We start from the raw sequence: 27395 nt of genomic DNA on the forward strand, positions 1-27395 counted from the left end.
AATCGATTTTTGATTTCATTGTGTTTGCATCTTGGCTTTAGAATTTTGAGATTTCACTCACATGAATTTGATTTCACACATTAAAACCGATGGCTGCAGCTCGTGTAAATTAGATTCCACACACAATTAATAAAACATGTCTTCCTGCCTTTGAGCGTTCTTAGAATGATTTCTCTACTAGACACTGATGCCTTCGGGTAAAACTGAGTTAAACTGAGTAAATGTTCTTAGCTATCGGGTCCTGGCATGTATGTCCTGCTCAGTTTCTTGCATCTGCACTTTCAGTCATTAATTAAAGAGTATCACATTGTTTTTCTGCCCACTGTGGTTTCCAGGGTGTTTGGTGCTGCTATCCTGCTGACGTCCACGCTCAACATGTTCATCCCCTCTGCTGCACGCGTGCACTACGGCTGTGTCATGTTCGTGAGGATACTGCAGGGCCTGGTGGAAGTAAGACTCTGTTCTTTCTTTTAATCCATACAATGCTTATCAAATTACTGTTTAATTGGTTATCCAGAGCATTTACACTAAACATATAACAGGTTCAGCCCCCCTATGTTGAAATATTATTGGGGTCAAGTTTAACTGGACAGCATCTGTAACATGATATCAGTTATCATAGAAAAAAAATTCTACTCATCTCTCAGTTCAGAACAAATTAAAATTGTGTTTACAGTAATGCACTTCAAGTCAATGGGACAAGTCGTTACACACAGATGAATGTTACAGTAAAAGGCACAATTTAAAAAAGTATAGCCATTAAATTCACATTAAATAAACATAAAATCGACAGTTAACATGAATAAAATCGATTACTAACCTTGTCTGTGTGATCAGTAACACTTTACAATAAGGTTCCATTTGTAAAAACTATCATAAAGAATATGCATATCAGTAAATATTTTACCAGTTCAATTTGCATTAACGTTAATGTATTTTGAATGAACGTGGATTTCCTTAGACATAAAGCTCAAAGTTTTAAAACTTTGGGAGTGCTTTTAGGGATAGTTCACCTAAAACGTCATTCCTTATTACCTTTTTTGAATGTGAAACACTAAAGAAGATATTTCAAGAAATATTTTGGACCCCATTAACTTTAACAATATGGACAAAAACATATCTTCAAAATATCTCTTTTGTATGTGAAGAAATCAAGTCATTAAGGTGAAAAATATATATATTTTTTTCAGGACGAACTTTCACTTAGAATTTTTTTTAGCTAAATTTCAATGATTATGAAACAAACTATTAAAACAATGTAAAGGTCAGGTTAAAAAATATCAAGCCATTGTTTTGCAGTGAGAAAACAGTTCAATCTTTCAGTTAAAGGAATAGTTGAACCAAAAATGACATTTCTGTCATCATTACATGTTGTTCCAGACCTGTATGAGTTTCTTTCTTCTGTTGAACACAAAGGAAAATATTTTGAAGAATGTGACTTCCATAGGCTGTCTGGTAACCACATTCTTTAAAAGATCTCCTTTTGTATTTAAAAGAAGAAAGAAACTAATTTACTGAGGGTGAGTAAATGATAACAGAATTTTCATGTTTGTGTGAACTAACCCTTTAAAATCTGCCTTGATTTGTATGCTATTGTTGACTCTTGTCTGTATGAAATATGAAGATACTGAAATTTACCTGGATTGAATTCACAAAAATATGCTAATTTAAGATGGTTTTGAACCATGTATTTTACACCAACACACAGAACCTTAGAGAAAACTTTTGAGTAGTGTGGATTTGTGTATTGCCTCTATGACCAGTGTAATTCCTTCTTATTCCTCCTCGAAAAGGGTAATAGGACGTCCCAGGTTCATTATCCTACTATCACTCCTAAAAATAAAGGTTCTTTATTGGCATTGATGGTTTCATGCAGAACCCCTAACATGCTTGGAACAAAAAGTTATTTACACTGGAAAACGGTTCTTTACATTTTTAAGAAAATGTTAAAACCATAAAAAAATGGTTCTGTTACTGTTCACTGAAAGGTTCTTTGGGGAACCAAATATAGTTCTTCTATGACATCACTGCGAAAACCTCCCGTTTGAAACCTTTATTTTTAAGAGTGTACATCAGCACAGCAGACACACTGAAAGCACAGGAGTGAATAAACAAATTATGAAAAATGAAACGCTTGAAAAGGAGAGTATACTGACTTATGATGTCATCTCTTATTCAAACAAAACTCAAAAGATGAACATTGAAAGAGTATTAGCAGCTGCTTGCTGGCTTTGTCTGTGCGCCGGTCGCCTGTTATTCTACACTATTGTTCAGTATATGATGAGTGCTGACTGTACATGAATTAAAACTCATTTGAGGTTATTGTAACCACACTAACTTGTGTTGTGTGTATTGACATTAGCTCTGCGGATGTGCTTTCCTTTGCTGGCTGCAGCAATTTGTGTCTATCAGTGACTGATTCTGTGACAATTAGCTAGTAATGAAGATTTAATGGGCAGCATTAGTGTGTTTGTGGTGGATCAGATCTGATCTGCTTGCGTTTGCGCAAGTCTGCATGGATCATTAATCCTTATTTGAATTGCAATTGTATGCGTTACAGTTAATTTGTTAAGGGTTAGATTTATCTCTGTTTTTTTATGACTCCTTGTAAGGTATTTCTTTAGAACTTTTGTTCTAGAGCTTTTAAATGTTTTTTATTGCACATTTATGTATATGTATATATAAACAATGCTTAATTGGTACTACCAGTGGGAGTAGTCAAGTCAAGTCACCTTTATTTATAGAGCACTTTTTACAATACAGATTGTATCAAATCAGCTTTACATTGATAACATGAAAATAATACAACAAATTTTATTTCTAGAAGAAAATTGCATCATCGTCCACTCTAAATAAGGCAGATCAATAATATTGTTGAATATTAAATGTCCCCAACTAAGCAAGTCAAAAGCCAAGGCAACAGTGGCAAGGAACCAAAACTCCATCAGTGACAGAATGGAGAAAAAAAAACTTGGGAGAACCCAGACTCAGTCGGGGGCCAGTTCTCCTCTGGCCAACGAGCGAACAGTGTATGATTATGATCCAGGCAGCATTACAGTAATACATTACAATCAGATTACTTTTTTCAAGTAACTAGTAAAGTAATGCATTACTTTTAAATTTACAACAACATATCTGAGTTACCTTTTAAAATAAGTAACGCAAGTTACTTTGTTTTCCCATTTTGTGACTAGCTCTCTCGTCCCCATGTTGAGAAAAAATGTGAGTAAGTTCAGAGGCGTTGTGTGTAAACATGATGGTTATTGTAGTTCTAGTCTAAATGTGAGTATGTGTTTACTAATCTTACTTGCACAAAAAAAGATTCAGTATTCCTCAAAATGAATAAGATTTGTGAAATGCAAAATCAGAATATTATGCAAACCTCCAATAATTAAATATGTTAAATAAAACAAATATTTTATGCATCTAATCTCACTTTATTGAACACTTGCCTCTGACTTTTGATGATTCAGTTAAACCATAATCAAATATGACTTTAGATTTTTATTGGTGAAATAAAGTCCAATTTATATTTCTGCGTCAAACTCACACCGTAGCTACGTTGTAAGGCTGTGTAGCACGCGCACCCTTCGGCTTACCCTGACGTGCACCTCTCCAAAAATGTAACAACGCGTCAATTCTACGCAGATGGAAGCGCTGTGATTGGTCTGCCAGAACCACTCTCTCGGGTTCCACATGCTCCCTCTCCATGTATAATTGTGTGTCAACGCGGCCAACGATGCAGAAGTATAAATCATCCTTAAGGGTTAAACTTTCTTCTCCTGCATTCTATTCTTCTGCGATCCAGAACAGCAGGGCTTTGTTTGAGCTGCGCCCTCTACTGTACAGGAGTGAATTTGCATTTCCTTCAGCTTTATTATTTCAATTTTGGTGTGAAAGGGCCTTTACATTTGCCCAAAATTATAAAACAAAACACAAACAAGCCCAGCCCAGGTGAGAAAAAGTAGCTAAAGTAACATAAGATATTACTTTTCTAAAAAAGTAACCAAGTAGCGCAATTAGTTACTTTTTAAGGGAGTAATGCAACATGCATTACTTTTCAAAGTAACTTTCCCCAAAACTGGGTACTAAGAGGCCCAAATTGTGCCAAGAAAATATCCTCCACACCGTTACACCACCAGCAGCCTGAACCGGGATGGATCCATGCTTTCATGTTGCTTTATGCCAAATTCTGACCCTACCGCCTGAATGTCGCAGAAGAAATCGACACTCATCATACCAGGCAATATTCTATTGTCCAATTTTGTTGAACCCGTATGAATTGTAGCCTCAGTTTCAGTTCTCAGCTGACAGGAGTGTATTCTGCTGCTGTTGCCCGTCTGCTTCAAGGTTGGATGTGTTGTTCGTTCTGAGATGCTCTTCTGTAGACCTCCGTTGTAACGAGTGTTTATTTGAGTTACTGTTGCCTTTCTATCAGCTCAACCAGTCTGGTCATTCTCCTCTGACCTCTGGCATCAACAAGGCATTTCCGCCTACAGAACTGACTCTCACTGGATATTTATAGTTTCGGATAGTTTCAATAGTTTTGTAAAAATCCCAGCAGATCAGCAGTTTAAATACTCAGACTAGCCCGTCTGGCACCATGTTCAAAGTCACTTAAATCACCATTCTTCCCCATTCTGATGCTCAGTTTGAACTTCAGCAGATTTGTATTGACCATGTCTACATTATGTAATGGAAATATTTAAAATCTTTCTTTTATGTATATATGTATATCATATATAGGTATCTTTTTTATGTATACATATATAACACTATTGTAATATATAAATAAAATATTGTGTGTGTCCAGGGTGTGACCTACCCAGCATGCCATGGAATTTGGAGCAAGTGGGCTCCACCCCTTGAAAGAAGTCGCCTAGCAACCACCTCATTTTGTGGTAAATACAGTTTGGCTTTTTAAAAGCATACACAACACAGAATACCCAAAATAAAACCTTTACAAACACCCTGTTTCAGGTTCATATGCGGGTGCTGTGATCGCCATGCCGTTGGCAGGAATATTAGTGCAGTATTCAGGCTGGTCTTCTGTCTTCTATATATATGGTAGGTTTATGTAATATTGACTGCGAACTCTGAAATTATAACAGAATGTTCTTTTTTGTGTGTACTTGCTCTCCATGATTTTCTCTGCATTGGGCTACAGGGTGTTTTGGGATTTTCTGGTACATGTTTTGGATTCTGGTTTCATATGAGAGCCCAGCAGATCATCCCACCATCACAGATGAAGAGAGAACTTACATAGAGGAGAGTATCGGAGAAAGTGCCAATCTACTTGGGCCGTCTGAGGTACGTTTTCTTGTGTGGTTTCTCCTGGAGAAATCCGAAGATCCCATGAAATCAAATTTGGGTATTAGTCCTTGTCTATTAGCTTTAAGGTAGCAGTGCTGAAGCAAATATTTTTTTTTTCTCATGTTGTCTGTGTTCTAAGAGCTTTTGCCCTGGAGAGCTTGAGAATCTTTTAGACAATGGCAGTTGTGCAGCTTGAGAATGTAAATTAGTGATGAGTCGTTCATGAACGATCCTTTCATTGCGTCTGTCACTTGACAAATGAACGAAAGTCTCAAAAGGTAAAGCAATTATTTATGTTCCCCGTAAATTATTTTTGACTGCATTATAATGATTTCTTAATTCAGAATATGATCAAGATTGCGTAGGTGGATGTGCTCGGGGAATTTGCCTGTTAAAAGTATAACATTTAAAGCCCCTTAAATGAACGAAATGACTCAAAAAAAGATTTGTTCATTTTTATGAACGAGATCGAACAAAAGAGTCAGTAAAATGATCTGAACTTCCCATCACTAATATAAATACATTACATGCTGTTAAGTGTAAATAAATACAGGAACTGTGTAATGTTCAGGCTGAGGAAGAAGATGAGGTAAGGTGTAGCAGATCTAAATGACAGCATAACTTTATTAAAGGTGCTGTAAGTGATGCGATGCGTTTTTTAGGCCAAAACATTTTTTGTCACATACAGCAAACATCTCCTCACTATCCGCCAGCTGCCTGTCCCCTGAACACACTGTAAAAAAACAAGGTCTCTCTAGACACCACAGGCTCCACAAACGGCAACAAAAACAAACTGGGCTCACCCGCACCACGAAACATAATAAACAGAGTTCCAACCAATAACCGCCAAGAAGTATTGGAGGGTGGGGTTTGCGGGATTAGTGCGCGTGCACGTGAAGGGGGTGTGTGGAGGAGAGAGAACAGAGAAGCATGAAGAGGGAAGTTTGAATTATGGCCGACACACGACCAAAGAGACGACGTTCCGATGAACAAATTGCAAAGAAGAGGGACAAGGATAAGGAACGCACGAAGTCCCGAATTTACATCGGAAAAACCTTTAAAAGGTGGCAAGAACTCTGCCGGCAGAAGGGCTTCCAATCCGACATAGTTGCTCTGTTTTTGCAGAACAGGTAAATCCATTTTTCTTTCTAAACTGACGTTCATGTTCGCTAAACCAACACAAGGATGTAATTAGCTAGATCTATGCAGTCAGCGTTAACTTTGGTGAATACAACATGTATGTTTCTAGCAGCGATCAATCTCTATTGTAAAATGATTAAGCAAATTCACAGTAGGGCGACAATTTGTGTGAATGATTGTTTTCATCCACTGTTTGTTATGAATTTGAATGTTCATTTATAGGCTATTGACAACTTTGACTAAATTTGTTTACGCCGCCGCCGTTGTTTATGCTCACTGGGAAACGCGAACGTTATCACTCTATTATTGCGTCCTTGTATGGGAGCTATTTATAACCTCAGGTGGCGAGACGATTTTAAGATAATGTTTCTCTTTTTCTGCATTCTGTTCTGCAATATATAAAAGCATTTATCTAACTTGGCGACATTACTCATTGAATGAAGTATCAGTAAAACTTAACTTTGTTTGTAGTGACTATTTGGACTTTCCTTTATGTCGGAAGGGAGGGGAGGAGGGAGGAGACAGGATGAGGAGGAGGGAGGGTCTAGCTAGCCTCCGTTTTGTTTGACAACAATTCGAATGTCAACAAGAAGTAACGTCTCCCAGGATCACTTACAGCACCTTTAAACAAAACAAAAGAGAATAATCCAACACGAAGAATCAAAGAAAGTGTTTATAAGCACATCCATCACCCAACAATGAGTAAATGAAAAATTAGGGAATTATGTACACAACTAACTAAGGATCATAACAAGGAACAGGCGTGTGAAATCAATGAATTAATAAGTAACCATGACAACCAATGATAAATGTGCTAGAAACCATGACAACAGAAAGGAAACAGGAAATAATGAAGACAAATTAAGGGTTTACACTACATTTACACAGCAACTAGGCACTAAAAATGAAAAAGTTTTTCCTTTGCAACACGACAATGCTGTGACCTACAGATGACAACGTTGTCAAAACAATTCCCGTTTACACGGATCAGTGAAATCGATTAAAAACGCTGTAGTTGGCAATTTTACTTTGTAAAGAAACACCATTTTCACAAATTCAAGTATAAACGGAGATAAAAAAAACGGTATTGTTTTCAAAAACTTGCACTTTGAAATCCATTTTCTAAAGTTTGTTTTCAGGCCCCCAAAACACTGTAGTCATCTAAATGAACGGCCAAAACGCATAAAAAGTTTTCCGTTTTCCATGATTAGTCGTGTAAACGACTTAAAGTCCTTGAAAATTAAACTGAAAACACCACAGTATGTGACAAACCGGTAAAAAATGTACAATAATATATTTTTTTTCTTTCAAAATGTTTTATGTCTTTAGAATTCATTCAACTTCTGAATATTCATAAATAGAGAGACTGGAAAGTTGTAGTTAAAAACGCATGTTTGTCAAACTGTTTTGATTGCTTAAAATCTTCATGCTACAGGTCTTCCATAGATTTATTAACATGTTTCTTTTTTCTACAGAAATACAAGACACCCTGGAAGAAGTTCTTCACCTCCATGCCGGTCTATGCAATCATTGTGGCTAACTTCTGCCGGAGCTGGACGTTCTATTTGTTGCTCATCAGTCAGCCGGCGTACTTTGAAGAAGTGTTTGGCTTTGAAATCAGTAAGGTGAGAGAATTTAGGGAGAGAATGTTTTTGCATTAATCAAGTCTCAATATTTGACAGCTCGTAAGGCTTACAGCACATGTGCTTGTGTATTTGCTGTATGAATTGGTCTCATATGCAATCCTTTCTGGTCAGGCTTGAATCATTACTATCTGTTGTGTCTGACCCCTCATTCACTTAGTCGCCGTATTGGATTGTATTTGAGATGTTGGGCATTCAGAAATGTGTGTTCATTGTGGCGTACATAAATGAAAGCTGACATTGTTATTGATCTTCGGCTCCTGAGCTGAGAGAGTGATATAAATCCTGCAAGCCTGACAGGAGTAATTGAACCACTGCTTTAATTCTGCTGGTCAAACTGTCTCATAGGTGCAGTATGGGAGATTGGACTTACAAGTTGTTTTGAGGTTTTATCAGCCAGGGCTTGTTTAGGATTTCCATTTTAGTGATATTTTTAAGCCACACATTTGGTTATTTAGGATGCTATATTGTATTGTAGAGGCTGTCAGTGTTTTCACAGTGTTTCTCAGCCAGACACTGTTCACTCCCGTTCACCCGAAACATCTAAACCCATATGACTTTGTTCTTCTGTGTAAAACTATAGAAAATTAGCATAACATTTCAGCTGTTGTTATGCACCATTATCTTACAAGTTGTCCATATGACTTGTGCACTGCATTTTAAGCCATATAGTGAATTTATGTGAGCAATATGTGCAAATAAGCTCTTAAATGTCTAAAACTTGCTGTGACTGGTCATAACACATGCACTTTTAATCTGTACAACCCTTTTAGCATACTTTTAAAAAGGTTATTTTGGAAATAATATACTTTAAAGCATGACAAAAGATAATTAAAACAATGATTTAAAATTACATTATTACATTTTTAAGAAACATAATCATGAAAGTGTACTCTTAAAGTACACTTAAGTGGCATTTTATTCAATTTATATCTGCAAGTACAGCTTCTTTTTTTTTATATACATACGTAAAATATGCATATAGATTTTCAAGATTTGAAGTACAGTACACTATAAGTGCACATTCAATACAATTAAGTTCACTTCCCTTCTTTTTCACAAGGGAAATGCAAATGAGCTTTAAAGCTTTAGCGGAGGGGACTTAAAGTACAAGTGCATAAAAATCATAAAAATCACCAAAAGTGTGGCTCAGGGATTCATCAAGAATCACATGGGTTTGGAACGAGTATTTTTGTAAAAGGTTATTTTTTCAATTTTCATCATTTTGAAGTTTTCTTTGGCTGTTGTCAGGTCGGTATGCTCTCTGCTTTACCCCACCTGGTTATGACCATCATAGTGCCAATTGGCGGCCAACTGGCTGACTACCTGCGCAGAAAAAACATCTTAACCACCACCACCGTCAGGAAGATCATGAATTGCGGAGGTGAGAGCGACCATATTTGATTACATTATTTGTATCTTTTATGAAATTAATACAAAATATTTGTTGGTATGACCTTTAACCCACCCATGTGGCTGTAGGGTTTGGAATGGAGGCCACGCTGCTGTTAGTGGTTGGTTTCTCTCACAGTAAAGGTGTGGCCATCTCATTTCTGGTGCTAGCCGTTGGTTTTAGCGGATTTGCTATATCAGGTGAGACGCTTTATATTTCTGTTGTCACACACTGACATGTAATAGACATCATTGCAAGTTTTGAAATCCCATTTTGATTTAAAAATGTATATAAAATAAATGTCTCCCAATATTTCTGAATTTCTTTTTTTTAATCCGGCTCCTCTCTAAGGTTTTAATGTCAACCACTTGGACATTGCGCCAAGGTATGCCAGCATACTGATGGGCATTTCTAATGGAGTGGGCACACTTTCTGGAATGGTCTGCCCTCTCATTGTAGGAGCTATGACCAAGAATAAGGTGAGAAATCCTGAAATTATCCAGATTTTCTTTATTCATTTAATCATGAACCTTTAGGCTATATATACATATATATATACATTGAACCATTAGGCTATATATACATACTGTATATATATATATATATATATATATATATATATATATATATATATATATATATATATATATATATATATTATATTATATTATAACAAGTATTTGATATATATATATATACAGTGGGGAGAACAAGTATTTGATACACTGCCGGTTTTGCAGGTTTTCCTACTTACAAAGCATGTAGAGGTCTGTAATTGTTATCATAGGTACACTTCAACTGTGAGAGACGGAATCTAAAACAAAAATCCAGAAAATCACATTGTATGATTTTTAAATAATTAATTTGCATTTTATTGCATGACATAAGTATTTGATCACCTACCAACCAGTAAGAATTACGGCTTTCACAGACCTGTTAGTTTTTCTTTAAGAAGCCCTCCTGTTCTCCACTCATTACCTGTACTAACTGCACCTGTTTGAACTCGTTACCTGTATAAAAGACACCTGTCCACACACTCAATCAAACAGACTCCAACCTCTCCACAATGGCCAAGACCAGAGAGCTGTGTAAGGACATCATGGATAAAATTGTAGACCAGCATAAGGCTGGGATGGGCTACAGGACTATAGGCAAGCAGCTTGGTGAGAAGGCAACAACTGTTGGCACAATTTTTAGAAAATGGAAGAAGTTCAAGATGACGGCCAATCTCCCTCGGTCTGGGGCACCATGCAAGATCTCACCTCGTGGGCATCAATGATCACGAGGAAGGTGAGGGATCAGCCCAGAACTACACGGCAGGACCTGGTCAATGACCTGAAGAGAGCTGGGACCACAGTCTCAAAGAAAACGTACTCGGTTACTAACGTAACCTCGGTTCTCTCTAGAAGAGGGAACGAGTACTGCGTTTTATCAAAACGCTACGGGAAAAGTCTCTTTTCACGAAACACTGAAGCAAAAAATTATCCTTTAATTTTCATATATGTAAAACGCGTTGCGGCAGCAGCAGACAGCTATGGCGAGACGGCTTGCTCGCTCATGGGCTGCTCTGCGGCAACTGCTTAAGCCTATCGAGCGAGGCCTGGGATGACATCAGGCCAATGAGGGCGCTTCGCGCCCTCCTCGCCACTTCCCGCCGAAACGGGCGTGGCTTACCTCTATAAAAGGAGCTCGAGAAGGCTGACTCACTTGATTTTGATCGCCGAAGCGAACCAGAGTGAACCGTACGCACGGCAGAGAACGCAGTACTCGTTCCCTCTTCTAGAGAGAACCGAGGTTACGTTAGTAACCGAGTACGTTCTCTTACGAGAGTCCTCTCGTACTGCGTTTTATCAAAACGCTACGGGAACCCCTTGCAAAACGCCGTGCGTGCTGGGATAAAAACACTGATCACCGGAAGCTTTTTCAGGCATACAGTGCATAATCACCAGATTGACTCACACAGAGTCAGGGAATAAGGGTGAGAGCCTTAAATCCCTAAATTTTAGCGTCGTAGAAAAACATGTCCACAGACGCAAGTATAATCATCACATAGACAGGGTAGGGAACCTGAACTAATGTGGAAAATGTAGGTCTTACACAGTTCTGCCCAAGATAGTCGGTAGCGCATAGCGCATGGGTTTCAGCGGTCTGATTAGACGGCTGAACAGATTACACCGACAAAAGGTTAACCTCTAGGTTATAAAACCTGATAAATGTAGACGGCGAGGCCCAACCTGCCGCCGTACATATATCCTGTAGGGAAATCCCGCTGGACCAAGCCCACGAAGAAGCAACGCTTCTCGTAGAGTGCGCTCTGACTCCCAAAGGGCATGGAATGCCCTTGGCAGTATAAGCCAGCGCTATGGCGTCAACTATCCATCTGGATAGACTTTGTTTCGAAACAGCCATTCCTTTGGAACGTCCGCTGAACGAGACAAAGAGCTGCTCTGTCTGTCTGAAGACAGCAGAGCGGGACATATAAGCTCTTAAAGCCCTAACAGGGCAAAGAAAACTCGAGTCCCCTTCCTCACTCGATGCCGGCAGGGCAGCCAGGGATATAACCTGAGCCCGAAAAGGCGTGTTGAGGGATTTCGGCACATAGCCATGCTTAGGTTTGAGTATGACTTTAGAGTCATTAGGACCAAACTCCAAGCACGCCGGGCTCACAGAGAGCGCGTGCAGGTCGCCTATGCGCTTCACTGAAGCGAGAGCCATCAAAAACACTGTTTTGAAAGACAAATGTTTGAGGCTAATAGACTGGATAGGCTCGAAAGGGGCACCTTTCATGGCCGCTAGGACCGTAGAAAGGTCCCACAAAGGAACTGAAGGAGGTCTGGGTGGATTCAGTCTCCTAGCTCCCCTGAGGAAGCGGATGACTAAATCATTCCTTCCCAGCGACTGACCCAGCGTTGAACCAAAGAACGCTGAAATAGCCGCCACATACACTTTGAGCGTGGAAGGGGATCTGCCCTTATCCAACAGCTCTTGTAGGAAGGAGAGAACCTCCGTTACCTCACATTCGAGGGGTGAAATGCTCCGAGCTGCACACCAGCCGGAGAAAACCGACCACTTCGAAGCATAAAGCCGCCGTGTCGACGGTGCTCTAGCCTGAGTGATGGTATTCACGACTCCCTCTGTGAGACCAACGGGTATCCGTTGAGCACCCACACATGAAGGGACCACAGTTCCGGGTGTGGGTGCCAAATCGAGCCCCCGGCCTGCGAGAGGAGATCTCTCCTCAACGGCAGCGGCCATGGAGCGATATCTGCCAACTGCATCAGAACTGGGAACCATGTTTGGTTCTCCCAGAACGGAGCTACAAGCAGGACTGGGCATTTCGTTTCCCTGACCCGTTCCAGCACCTGTGGCAGGAGGGAGACGGGGGGAAAAGCGTATAACGGGCAGCGCGGCCTTTCTGAAGCCCAGGTACATGCACTGCTCTCAGCGAGCGTAAGTTGTGCTGAGCCCATAGTAGGAGGCGTTTCGCCAGCCTGTACAGGGATATGGATTTCAGACCGCCCTGGCGATTTATGTAGGACACCACAGCCATGTTGTCCGAACGGACTATGACGTGTTCGTCCTTGATGCGGGGACAAAAACGTGTCATCGCGTTGTGCACTGCCAGCATTTCTAGGCAGTTTATGTGTAGGAGCTTTTCTCGTTCCGACCACAGGCCGAAGAACGGTCTGCCCTCGAGCAGAGCTCCCCATCCCGAGGTGGATGCGTCTGTCGACACCATCCTCACTCTCGAGGAAGTCCCCAGGCTTACACCTGATTGGTACCAGTCGTCCGCCGTCCAAGGCGCCAGGGCTGAAACACAGCTCTGATCGACCTTGAGGCGTAATCGACCGGTCGCCCACGCTCTGCGCGGTACCCGCGTTTTCAACCAGAACTGCAGCGGGCGCATGCGGAGCAAGCCCAGCCGGAGAACTGACGATGCTGAAGCCATGAGACCCAGCATCTTTTGAAACTTCCTGAGCGGGGTGACAGCGCCGCGGCGGAAAGACCTCGCCGCGCGCTGAATGATCAACACGCGCTGTGGTGACAGCCGCGCTGTCATAGACTGTGAGTCCAGAATGACGCCCAGAAACAAAATCGTTTGACTGGGGTTCAATGAACTCTTTGTCCAGTTGACTGTGATACCAAGATTCTCGAGGTGATCGAGTAAAATGGTTCTGTGCTCCACGAGCTGTGATCGTGATTGAGCTAGGATCAACCAGTCGTCCAAATAGTTCAGCACTCGCATGCCTCTGAGTCTGAGAGGAGCGAGCGCTGCGTCCATGCATTTCGTAAATGTACGGGGTGCTAGGGACAAGCCGAATGGCAGGACTGTATACTGGTATGTCTGACCCTCGAAGGCGAATCTCAAGTATCGCCTGTGGTGTGACGCTATTTGTATTTGAAAATACGCGTCCTTCAGATCTATTGACATGAACCAGTCTTCTCGGCGAACATGCGCGAGAATTTTGCTGGTTGTGAGCATTTTGAAACTGCGTTTCACCAATGCTCTGTTCAACCGTCTTAGATCCAGTATGGGTCTGATACCGCCGTCCTTTTTGGGGACTAGAAAGTATCTGCTGTATAGCCCCCCTTCGCTTAGAGCTGGGGGAACGCGCTCTATCGCCCCTTTGCTTATCAGTTTTGATATTTCGGCTCGAAGTAGGTGAGCTACTTCCAACGAGACCGTAGTTTCGACGCGCGCTATGAAGCGGGGAGGGCGTCGACAAAACTGTAGCGAGAAGCCTCTCTTTATAATGCCTAGCACCCAGTCCGAAACCCCTGGGAGCGCTGCCCATGCTTCTGCATGGCTGGCTAGGGGCTGGATACGGAGCGCACTCTGATCGCCGTGCGACAGAGGTGCTTCGGGGGATACAAACATAGGCGTTATGCCTGTGGCATTTGAGGCGGGGCGCGCGCTTAATACAGCGGGCGAGACGCTCGTCCTCGACCTTACTACAGTGCTTAGCTGAGTGAGGGAGGACTGAGAAAGTCTCATAGGACCCATGTGAGCGAGTAGATGTGGGCTGGGAGTGGGCATTTACTGCTTTGGGCGCGGCGTCTGCCTGAGCAGAGCGCGCGCTCACAGTTCTCGTTTTTACAGAGAGCCTGTGATGTGTTAGACATAGTGTTCGTGGGCACTGGGAAGTGGGCACTCTCACTATGCTGGAAGCGCAACCGACCTGAGTCGATTTTATGTGCGCGGGCCCTACGTGTAGGGCTGTGCTTATGTGTAGTGATGGGCACTGAGGAGTGGGCATCGAGACTACATTTATAGCACCATCGGCCGTGGCCGGGACACCAGAAAATACACTCTTTTCGAGATTTATCTGGGTAGCCGTGAGAACGGCTTTTGTGTGCAGGCAAGCGGGCGGCAGTGCAGGCTTGCTCTCTGCAGAAAACACTGGAACAGTCGCAAACCTTGGGACTGAAACAGCGGGGCGCTTGGGTGGGAGGCCGGCCGCAACGGGACTCACACACCTGCGCTTTCCCAGGCTTGCTAGGACTTCTTCGGCACTTCCGGTTTTACCACAACCCTCGATCGCGGCCCGCGCGAAGAGGGGCGCCGGGCGCTGGACCGAGAGCGGGGCCTCGAGCTGCGCTGTTGTGGCCGCTGCGAAGAGGCGGCCGAAGGCGGGGGCTGAGGCTGAGAGCTCCGCGGGGTCCGTTTGTCACGAACCGCTGCAGAACCGGAGCGCTTCGGTAGGAAGTGCTTGAAGGCTTGAGACGCTTTCTGGGCCTCGGTAAATCTCTCCACGAACTCGGAGAGAGAAGAACCAAAAAGGCCGGTGGAAGACAGCGGGGCATCGAGAAACGCAGTGCGCTCGGAATCGGCCATCTCCGTGAGCGTCAGCCATAAGTGCCTCTCAGCGACAGTGGCGGAAGCCATACACCGTCCCATGGCTTGTGCGGCGGCTTTAGTAGCTCGGAGCGTGAGATCTGAAGCGCTCCTTAAATCCGCGATGCAGATAGCGTCAGGTCCCATCTCGTCCAGCTTACGGAGGAGATCACCCTGGTAAATCTGCAGCGTAGCCATGGTGTGTAGCGATGACGCGGCCTGCCCAGCGGCGGAGAAGATTCGCGCGAGCAGCGTCGACGTCATGCGGCAGGCTCTGGAAGGCAACACCGGTTTAGTCCGCCGTCCAGCAGAGGGCGGGCAAAGGTGGGTCGCTATCGCCTGTTCCACCGGCGGAAGAGAGAGGTAGCCTCGGTCACTGGCATTATCCAGAGAGGAAAATGCGGGTGACACAGATGAGCGCGTCCGCGCAGAGTAGGGCGCGTTCCAAGCCTTCGCAACTTCTTCGTGTAACTCAGGAAGAAAAGGAGCGGGCTTAGATTCCGGAGAAGTGCGCTCACCAGGGAGGAAACTACCATCCAGCCGGGTTCGAGAGGGGGGCTCCGGTGCAGACCCCTCGAGGCCGAGGCTCGCCGCGGCCAGTGCGAGTACCCGCATGAGCTCCGTCTCAATGTTGGCTCTCGTTGAGGGCTTGCGGGCAGGAGGCGCGAGATCCTCAAAGCTCGCCCAATCCTCGCTGCCTGAAGCTAGCAGAGAGCAGGAATCCTTCTCCCCCGACGCGGCCTCTGAACCGACTTCCTCTGATGAAGCGGCGGCAGACTGCGGGCGCTGAGCATCAGGAAGTGATTCGAGAGAGGCCGGTGAAGCTGGCGGGCGAACCGGCGAGCTTGGTCGGGCTGGAGCGGGTTCCGGGACCCGCTGCGAGCGGCGCTTTTTACGGCGCGGCATCGCGGCGGTGAATGCAGGCTTGGAAAAGGATGCCAGGCGAGTCCTCAGAGTCACCATCGGCAAAAGCTCGCAGTGAGGGCATCCGCCGTCAGCGAGCGCGAGCGCTGCATGGTCCTCACCCAGGCAGGAAACACAGATGACGTGCTTGTCTCCCTCGGTGAGTGGGGCTCGGCACGAGCCGCAGGAAGGCATCTTGAAAAAGACGCAGCTCTCTTAGGGGTGAGTGTTGCGAAGAACACACACACACACACACAGAAAAGCAATAATATGAAAAGGATATAGGCGTCGGAAAGCGCAGCAGGTACGGCTGTAGAAGGCGGCGTTGGCCAGCGGCTTCGAGGGCTCGTCCCGCTGATGTGCTTGCTTCAACGACGCTGCTTCCGTGATCCAGCGATGCGTGCGCTTCGCTGAAGAGATTAAAATCAAGTGAGTCAGCCTTCTCGAGCTCCTTTTATAGAGGTAAGCCACGCCCGTTTCGGCGGGAAGTGGCGAGGAGGGCGCGAAGCGCCCTCATTGGCCTGATGTCATCCCAGGCCTCGCTCGATAGGCTTAAGCAGTTGCCGCAGAGCAGCCAATGAGCGAGCAAGCCGTCTCGCCATAGCTGTCTGCTGCTGCCGCAACGCGTTTTACATATATGAAAATTAAAGGATAATTTTTTGCTTCAGTGTTTCGTGAAAAGAGACTTTTCCCGTAGCGTTTTGATAAAACGCAGTACGAGAGGACTCTCGTAAGAGAACCAGTAGTAACACACTACGCCGTCATGGATTAAAATCCTGCAGCGCACGTAAGGTCCCCCTGCTCAAGCCAGCGTATGTCCAGGCCCGTCTGAAGTTTGCCAGTGACCATCTGGATGATCCAGAGGAGGAATGGGAGAAGGTCATGTGGTCTGATGAGACAAAAATAGAGCTTTTTGGTCTTAACTCCACTCGCCGTGTTTGGAGGAAGAAGAAGGATGAGTACAACCCCAAGAACACCATTCCAACCGTGAAGCATGGAGGTGGAAATTCTTTGGGGATGCTTTTCTGCAAAGGGGACAGGACGACTGCACCGTATTTAGGGGAGGATGGATGGGGCCATGTATCGCGAGATCTTGGCCAACAACCTCCTTCCCTCAGTAAGAGCACTGAAGATGGTTTGTGGCTGGGTCTTCCAGCGTGACAACGACCCGAAACACACAGCCAGGGCAACTAAGGAGTGGCTCCGTAAGAAGCATCTCAAGGTCCTGGAGTGTCCTAGCCAGTCTCCAGACCTGAACCCAATAGAAAATCTTTGGAGGGAGCTGAAAGTCCGTATTGCCCAGCGACAGCCCCAAAACCTGAAGGATCTGGAGAAAGTCTGTATGGAGGAGTGGGCCAAAATCCCTGCTGCAGTGTGTGCAAACCTGGTCAAGAACTACAAGAAACGTATGATCTCTGTAATTGCAAACAAAGGTTTCTGTACCAAATATTAAGTTCTGCTTTTCTGATGTATCAAATACTTATGTCATGCAATAAAATGCTAATTAATTACTTAAAAATCATACAATGTGATTTTCTGGATTTTTGTTTTAGATTCCGTCACTCACAGTTGAAGAGTACCTATGATAAAAATTACAGACTTCTACATGCTTTGTAAGTGGGAAAACCTGCAAAATCGGCAGTGTATCAAATACTTGTTCTCCCCACTGTATATATATAAATATATATATATATATATATATATATATATATATATATATATATATATATATATATATATAAACAAAAAGTTTGCATGTGTTTTTTATTGAGTATCGTATCATCAGGCATTTATGGCTCATATAGTAAGAATATGGAGCTCATACTCGAGGATAAAAACAAAAAAAAAGGCCCAAACTGAGCATTTGGTGCAGTTATTTATATGGCCAAAAAGTTAGATGAAATTCTAATAGCTTGTAATATAAATCAATGATATTTATAACAGTAAAGCAGACAGTTCACAGTTGTATACTTACATAAAATGGATAAACATATCAGTTCCCTTTTGTTCAGTCACTCCGAGTTACGTCAATGACTGACGATTGGGGTTTTGCTTAGAAAGCCTGTCACCTTCGAGTATTACAAAACGAGCCAATGGCAAGGAAATGCCATGGGTCTGTGAAATTTGCATAGTGTAACTCCGCCCCACCTCGTGGGTATATAAGGAAGTATGCTGGCAACATGCAGTTATGTTTTTGCTTCGGAGCCAAGAGGTCCTCTTCACTCCTGCAAGCCTGTTTCTGAGTGTCTTCTTCAAGTTTCTTCGAGATGAGCAGCTCTCCAGTCTGTGTTGGTGTGATGGCGTTTTCCAGCGAGTTTCACATACCTACCTGCTGATCTGTGCAGTGGTCTGCAACAGCGTGTGTGTTTCTCTCTGGGCGCTTCAGCACAGCTGCTGAGCTTCCTCTCACAAAAAGAGCTTGCATGTGGCACGTCTTTTTAAAGATGTCTCGCCCGTGCACTTCTGGGTGTGGTCGTTCCGTTTTGTCTTCTGATGGGCACGAGCGCTGTCTTGCGTGTTTGGGCTTAGATCACACTAAGGCAACGTTCGCGGATGAATCATGTTCTCACTGTGGGAACATGACAATCACGGTGCTGCGGTCAAGACTCCGTGACCTCACTAGAGGTAGAGTCCCCTCTGCCACACCCCAATCTATCCCCTCCATGAGAGGCGATACTTTGGCTGGTGGCCAGGGTGACCTGAGGGTTACGGTGTGGAACAATGCCCCGATGATGCTTCCTCGGGCCACACCCCCCTCTTGCGCACCGCAACCCGTGAATCATTGCGGTTGGATGATTGGTTCTTGGGGGCTGCACACGCTGACACCCATCAGTGCACCCCCCCAGTTCCTTTCTTCCCAGATGTGCATGAGGAGGTCACAAGATCCTGGAAGTCCCCCTTGTCTTCCTGCGATCATTCGGCGACCTCCTCCGCCTTCTCTACCCTTGATGGGGCCGCGGCTAAAGGTTACACTGGGATTATCCCTGTCAAACGCTCTGTTGCGATGCAACTGTGTCCTCAGAGTGCTTTGATGTGGCGTGGTGATCCTAAGCACCCCTCCAAGGCCTGTAGGTTTTTGTCTACCATGGTGGCGAAATCATACAGAGCTGCGGGGCAAGCCGCCGCCTCACTGCATGCCATGGCCATCCTTCAGGTCTACCAGGCCAGGAAGCTCAAGGACATGCATGGGGGTAGAGCTGACCCAGGGCTCTACGATGAGCTGAGTGCCGCCACCAACCTCGCTCTCCGGGCGACGAAGGTGACCGCACGCTCCCTGGGTCAGGTGATTTCCACAGCAGTGGTCCAGGAGAGAGACACCTATGGCTCAACCTGGCCGATATAAGAGAGTCCGAGCAAACCCGTTTCCTTGACTCTCCCATATCCCAGGCTGGCCTTTTCGGCAGCGCAGTCGAGGACTTCGCCCAACAGTTCTCGGCCGCCCAGAAACACACTGAGGCCATTAAGCACATACTGCCCTGGCAGCCAGCTGCTGCCTCCACCCAGCCGCTGGCACAGTTACCTCAGTCTGTTCGCCGCAGAGGGTGCCCTTCTGCGACTCCCGCCCCTCCCGCTCGGCCCCAGCAGCAGCCTCCACCCGGGCCGCGCCGTGGAGGTGGTCGCAGAAAGGCGCCCCAGTCCGCTCCAGCCCGCAGCATGCTAAACGCCAGGCAAAGCGGCGCTCCTGACGCGGACAGCTCAGAGATGGGCTTCAGTTCTGTAGAGGAGGTGGTAGCAGGGCCACTCCTTCCCCTGGTGGAGGGCCGGGGGAGAATCTTTTGTTCTCCTGCCGCTGGCCAGCAGCCCCCTAATGTGGTTAAAGACAGAACTGACTTCCCCATCTGTGAGCCCCCAGAGCGCGCGGACGCTGCTTACGAGTCTCGTTACTCTCGTCCCCTTCTGTTGCCAGAACCCTGTCAGAGCAGGCCCCAGTGGAACGCACGTCCTTCCCTGGTCTCCCCTGTCAGGACACGGCTTATGACCGTGCCCCCACACCGGAATGGTCCACCTCTCACGTCCTGGCCAGTCATACCGCCTCGCTGCCCCGCCGAGGGTACGTCTGTGGTTTGCATGACCTCGCTGGTTCAGTTCTTGGGAGCCTGGCTATAACTTCCCAACATCATCGAGAACCATCAGGCTCGGCTATGCAATTCAGTTCGCACAATCTCCTCCCTGCTTCCGGGGAGTCCGCTACACTATGGTTGCCCCTGCCATGCGTGCGGAGGTCGCTACCTTACTGGCGAAAGGTGCGGTCAAGATTGTCCCTCCAGCCGAAATTAAGTCCGGGTTCTACAGCCCCTACTTCATTGTACCGAAGAAAACCGGTGGGTTACGGCCAATCCTTGACCTGCACGCCTTGAACCGAGGTTTGCGAACACAGGGACCTAGTGCTCTGGCACATAGCCCGCTTGGGCCTTCAGGTCAACTGGGAAAAGAACAAACTCTCCCCTGTGCAGAGGATCTCTTTTCTCGGTATGGAAATCGACTCGGTCACCATGTATGCACAGCTTACGAGCGAGCGCGCAGTCACTGCTGACTTGCCTGAGACAATTCGAGGGGAAGAGTGCGGTTCCACTGAAGTCATTTCAGAGGGTCCTGGGGCATATGGCTTCCGCAGCGGGCTCCTGGACAGGACCCCAGCGCCTCCTGCATGTCAATTGCCTCGAGTTACTGGCAGTACGGTTCGCTCTGCAGTGCTTCCTGGCGTTACTCAAGGGCCAACACGTACTAGTCCGGACAGACAATATGGCCACAGTAGCGTACATCAATCGACAAGGTGGTCTACGCTCCCGCCGTATGTCGCAACTCGCCCGCCATCTCCTCTTATGGAGTCAAAAGCGTCTGAGGTCCCGTTCACATTCTGGGAGAACTGAACCGTGCAGCCTACGAGCTCTCACGGTCTCAGCCACTTCCGGGGGAATGGAGACTCCCCAGTCGGTTCAGCTGATTTGGGAACAGTTCGGCGACCAACAGGTAGATCTGTTTGCCTCCCACAACTCTTCCCATTGCCGCCTGTTTTACTCCCTGACCAAGGGGACCCTCGGCATGAATGCACTGGCGCACAGCTGGCCGCTGGGCCTTCGCAAGTATGCGTTTCCCCCAGTGAGCCTTCTTGCACAGACACTGTGCAAGATCAGGGAGGACGAGGAGCAGGTCATTTTGGTTGCGCCTCACAGGCCCAGCCGGACCTGGTTCTCTGAACTAGTACTCCGTGTGACAGCCCCTCCCTGGCCAATTCCTCTGAGGAAGGACCTCCTTTCTCAGAGACGGGGCACCCTCTGGCACCCTCGTCCCGATCTATGGAACCTACATGTGTGGCTTACAGACGGGACGAGGCAGGTTTGAGTACACTACCACCACATGTTGTGGCTACCATCACTTCCGCTAGCGCCTTGTCTACTTGACACGCCTATGCGTTGAAGTGGAACGTCTTCGTCACCTGGTGCTCTTCTCGCCGAGAAGACCCCAGAAAATGCCCGATTGGGTCCGTGCTCTCCTTCCTCCAAGAAGGGTTGGAACGAAGGCTGTCACCTTCCACCCACTAGGTTTACGTGGCTGCTATCTCAGCTCACCACGACCTCCTGGATTCTAAAAAAGTGGGTCAGCACGACCTGGTCATCAGGTTCCTGAGGGGAGCCAGGAGATTAAATCCTCCTTGCTCTCCCCTCGTACCCTCTTGGGACCTCGCAGTAGTCTTATCTGTCCTGCAGAGAGCTCCCTTTGAGCCTTTGCAATCAGTTGAGCTTAACCCCCTGAGGTCGGCGATATCGCCGGCGATACCAGCTCGCTTTTTTTTTATCAGTGTAAAAGAAACTCATAAATACTCTGTTGACTTTGATTTTCCATAGGAGTTTCATACATCAATCGATTCTGTTAAATGTGTATTATTTTTGTGTATACTCACAATAAAAACAAAGTGTTGTGCTTTTTGCTAAATAAAGAAAAATAAACGTGATGCGAGTTCTGCCTTCTCTCTGTCAGTGTAGTGCATTCTGAAACGCGTCCGAAAATGAACAATAACTCAGCGAATACTCAGTCAAACAGGCATACAGACACACAGGCATGAAGCTTGAATTATCTTCTTTTAAATTAAGTAATTTATATAAAAAACAAAAATTCTCATCTTGTGAAATCTGTATTAAAAGAGAGCGATTCCAGTCAAGCTCATTACAGCTGATTCAAATGTAATGTGACTCCGCCCACGGAGAGCGCACGCTATTCAAACGCAAATGGCTGAGGCAATCCGCGCAATCCTGTGAACGCCCCCATATCAGCTCGAGAAACACAAGTTTATTCAGATCATTACTTGTTTACACCGTCTCGCAGCGCTGTGAGGAATAATAATAATGGAAAATGTACCTCAGAAGTGCGGGTATATCGAGGAGCGAGCTGAGGAATACAGTAGTAAGTTTTTTTCCTTCTCACGTGAATCGGGTTTCTGTTTATGAATGAATGAACGGCAGAGATGCGCGTTTACTGTTTACCACAGCTCGCAAAAGACAGTTTAAATTTAAATCGCGTGTGTGAATGAATGATGATGTTTTAGCAAACTGTATTGCTATACTGAGATGAGTAAAAATCGACTGAAATATGTTGAAATAAAATGTAGGCTATTTGTATAAGCAACGTGTTAAACTGCAAATTAACATTTATATGCCCTAATATTTCATAAAGACAACGTTACAGTCAGGCGAAATATGAAAGACAACATTTTGTTGACTAGATTTGGGTACAGTTTTTACTGTAGAATATACTGTAATATTACACTTGAATTGTTGTTGTAATTGTAACCTTTTTAATAAAAAAAATATATTTACAAGGTAGATGTAAACAAACTATTAAAAGGTAAATATAATTTTTTTCTTTAAATAATTTGTATTGTGTTTTATTAGTAACAAATTTGGGGAGAGGATAAATATTCCAAAACTGAAAATACAGAATGAGAATTAACTTTATATAAAATATTTGTGTATATATATATATATATATATATATATATATATATATATATATATATATATATATGTGTGTGTGTGTGTATGCATATATATATATATATATATATATATATATATATATATATATATATATGTGTGTGTGTGTGTGTGTGTGTGTGTGTGTGTGTGTGTGTGTGTATGAAGAGTTCAGATGCAAAAGCCTCTAAATGCCATCTGAAATTTTCTTCTAGAATGATCATTTTTATGAAGCTTGTATATTTAAGTTAGCTATAGGTGACACACCTGAATGAATGGCTCATTATGTATGCAGGGGCATTGTCTAATCAGGTGTGAACTACTAAATATGCATGATCATTTACGCCCCATCCGCATATTGCCTTTCCAAACTAAAAGTGTTTTGCAAAACTTAAATCAATGTATCGTTTTATGTGAATGATTAGGCAGGATGATTTTCATTTCATTTCATTTTGAAGAAAAAACTCTAGGCCATGACATCCATTAGTCAAAAGTCTTATTGAAATATATTTAGTATGTGTTTTGTGGCCTTATTTCAGAAACTTTCATTTTTAGTTTTTTCATAACCATGCATAAACATTATTCTCTCAAAAATGAAAACATGTACATACATGTGGCTCACATATCATGGTAGTCCTGTTTGTGCTAAATAGAGTGTAATTTTTTTTTTGCCATTGATATGTTTATAAGCAACTGAAAAAAGCACAAATGTCAGGGCATGTCAGAACATCTCAAGGACCCCAAAAACACCCCAGACCCCAGAGGGTTAAGTTCCTGTCTATGTAGACAGCGCTCCTGGGACATTCTCTATATCTCTCAATAATATGCCTTACACTGTAAACCCAAAACTCAAATTTAGGTAATTAGTTATGTAAAAAAAAATTAAGTTACAGAGATAGTTCACCCAAAAATGTACCCCATGATTTACTCACCCTCAAGTCATCCTAGGTGTATTCCTTTTCCCAGTTCACCGGCCACTTTCTTACATGTATTTCGGGAGAAACTGATGAATTTCCATGCTGTAAATCCGACTGACAGGACTCTCTGAACTGCGGCGCAAACAAAAATGGCGGCGCCCATCTCACGTTATAGATCAAGATCAAGTTTATTTATAAAGGTTTTTAAACGACAAAACACACTCACTTACACCAGTGATGCGCGGGTCAATGTATAAACAACCCGCACCCAACCAATGTTTTCAACTAACCCACCCGCAACTCGGAACGCAATTATTTTTTTTTTTAATATTGTACCCGACCCGCTTCTTGACCCGCATTTTTTAAAAGTAGTAAATGCTCATCGTAGCGTCATTGGGCCATAGACGTAGGAACTAGGGGTGCGGCTGTCCCCCCTCCCATACGCCCCCCCAGCCTCCCTGGCCTATAATATCCATTAATCCAGCCTGTGGAGGAGAGAAATGTTTCAGGCCCTGACATGGTGCGCTCAGAGGTGCAGCGGCGAGAGCAGGCAGTTCTTGAGGTGGCCCATCATTTTCCATTTCAGCTGTCTAGATGCATATTATTGATGAATGCGATGTTTATGTTTCGACCCTGCTTGAAGAATTCATCAGCAGGTCAACTGAGAGAAGGCCCACTTTTGGAAAAGTTTGAAAGCCCTTAGGAGCGCAAACTGTTCTTTTTCTGAATGCTGTATGATATAGCCTAGTGTTATGTAATAAAGGCTTGATTTATTAATTTATTTCGTTTCATTTTCTTAACAATTAAGATGCTGCATGTGTTTATCCAGTCTAATCGAAGTGTGCGTCTCTCCCCCGACTTTCCCAACAAAAATCCCGCCCCCTCTCAGAAAATACATAAAACCGACATTACTGAGCTATATGCGTTTAAAAGTCGCCTATTAAAATGGTACAATGACATTGCTCAGTTCAACGTGTTGGGAAATCTGGCATTTTGTCCCGCGTCAGCATTTATTCAAAAGTTAATAACGCTCAACATTCAAAAGGCAAATAAGGATTTCCCACTTGTATTAGTAGGCTTAGGATATTTCGCCACGTGGATGCCCAATTGAAGCTCTCACAAGCACAAAATGCAGGCATAGAATATGTTAATAAAGTCTTTATTAACGCATTTTAGACTAACAAAAACAGGTAGGCTAAGCCAAAGACTGAGGCTACAATATCCATAAATAAATGTTCACAAATACCCAAGAAAGTAAAACTGAAACACACAGTAAACTTAACCTGGGCTTAAAAAGAATGCTAAAGGGTGCCACTTGTTGGTAAAAAAAAAAGTAGCCTAATACAAGATAAACGCAAAATATGCATTTGTATGAGAAAATAAAATAGGCTGCATTGTTTAGCCTACACAAATATATCCATAAAACTAACACAGGAACCTAAATCAGATACAGTAAGCCTAACTTGGGCTTAAAAGGGCTATAAGGTGCCGTTGGTGGCCTAAAACAGAAGATTAGCCTACTTATTTTTAGCTTTCCTCGTGCTGTGTAGAAATAATATTGAATCAACCGTCCCTGGGTTGAGACGGTTTCTTCTCGCCTCTATGACACGACCTGCGGAGCTGAATGTGCGCTCACTGGCTGCACTTGATGCTGGAACGCAGAGGATCCTCCTTACAAATGCACGAAGCCGCGGGAAGGTGGGTGCCTGTCTCTCCCAAAATTCAAGCAACCGGTCCTCGTCTGTCACGATCCACACAAGAACAGAAGAAAGGTAGATCCAATATGCAGTATGTGTTACTTTAATGTTAGGGTAATCCAATCTCATAAACAGTCCAGGCAAAGGTCAATATCCAATAGAGCAATCCAAACATAAACAGGAACAAAACAAATGGCAAGAACAGAACTCGGAAGTGGTGTGATACAAACAAGGACTCCGTGACACACACTAAAACAGACAGGGTTATATACACAGGGAATCGACAATGATAATGGGGAAATGGCTGAGTGCAATGATCAGTGGTAAGGGACAGCTGAGTGCAATGATGAGACAAGGATCGTGGGGAATGTAGTTCCAAAATGTGACAGACACCGTGAGGAAGGAGGACATCTAGTGGACACCTGGAGAACACAACCTGACACCGTGACATAACCCCCCCTCTACGGAGCGGCTACCAGACGCTACAAGACGACAAAAACTACAACACAAAACAAGAGTCCAAGGCGGGAGGCAGAACAGTGAAGGATCAGGGGGAGGGATGGGGGGCCAGGTCCATGGCGGGGAACAAGGACAGGGGGTGATGGCTTAACTGGCGGCCAGGACGGAGACGACAGTTCATCTGGCGGCCAGGGCGGAGACGACAGTCCATCTGGCGGCCAGGACGGAGATTCTCCCTCGGACGGCCAGGCTAGAGAAGTTCGTGCAGGCAGCCAGGGCTGAGACGACCCCTCGGGCGGCCACGGCGGAGAAGACCCCTCGGGCGGCCATGGCGGAGAAGACCCCACGGGCGGCCACGGCGGAGAAGACCCCTCGGGCGGCCACGGTGGAGGCTCAGGAACAGACACCACCGGCTCAGGTTCAGGAACAGACACCACCGGCTCAGGTTCAGGAACAGACACCACTGGCTCAGGCTCAGGAACAGACACCACCGGCTCAGGCTCAGGCTCAGGAACAGGTTCAGGAACAGACACCACCGGCTCAGGCTCAGGAACAGACACCACCGGCTCAGGCTCAGGCTCAGGAACAGACACCACCGGCTCAGGCTCAGGCTCAGGCTCAGGAACAGACACCACCGGCTCAGGCTCAGGAACAGACACCAACGGCTCAGGCTCAGGAACAGACCACCACCGGCTCAGGAACAGACACCACCGGCTCAGGCTCAGGAACAGACACCACCGGCTCAGGCTCAGGAACAGACACCAACGGCTCAGGCTCAGGAACAGGCTCGACGGCGGCCATCTTGTCAGGGGACACAGGCTCGACGGCAGCCATCTTGTCCGGAGACACAGGCTCGGCAGCGGCCATCTTGTCAGGGGACACAGGCTCTGCGGCGGCCATCTTATCCGAAGACACAGGCTCGGCAGACGTGACGTGAACAGTCTCTGGATCGGCAGACGTGACGTGAACAGTCTCTGGATCGGCAGACGTGACGGATCGCTGGGGTGGCGCCGGCAGGGCGAGCAGCTCGGGCGGGGCCGGCAGAGCAGGACGCCTGGGCGGGCGCGGGGCAGAGCAAGATGCCTGGGCGGTGCAGGCAGAGCAAGACGCCTGGGCGGTGCGT

The 27395-nt window shown here is 45.2% G+C and overlaps 1 protein-coding gene across 1 annotated transcript in view; it reads left to right on the forward strand.

The window, feature by feature from the left end:
• Positions 1 to 27395, forward strand: part of slc17a6a (solute carrier family 17 member 6a) — a gene marked incomplete at both ends in the record, with an annotated part of 40038 nt that overhangs the window by 2599 nt on the left and 10044 nt on the right. Inside the window, 8 exons of the mRNA XM_081356112.1 lie at positions 336 to 450; positions 4814 to 4901; positions 4981 to 5067; positions 5168 to 5310; positions 7929 to 8078; positions 9348 to 9480; positions 9579 to 9689; positions 9841 to 9968. Of these exons, the coding sequence (XP_081212238.1) occupies positions 336 to 450; positions 4814 to 4901; positions 4981 to 5067; positions 5168 to 5310; positions 7929 to 8078; positions 9348 to 9480; positions 9579 to 9689; positions 9841 to 9968 (955 nt within the window). The remainder of the gene's footprint in view (positions 1 to 335; positions 451 to 4813; positions 4902 to 4980; positions 5068 to 5167; positions 5311 to 7928; positions 8079 to 9347; positions 9481 to 9578; positions 9690 to 9840; positions 9969 to 27395) is intronic.

The sequence above is a fragment of the Scardinius erythrophthalmus genome, assembly GCF_964197995.2.
Source record: "Scardinius erythrophthalmus genome assembly, chromosome: 24".
Taxonomy (NCBI): Eukaryota; Metazoa; Chordata; class Actinopteri; order Cypriniformes; family Leuciscidae; genus Scardinius; species Scardinius erythrophthalmus.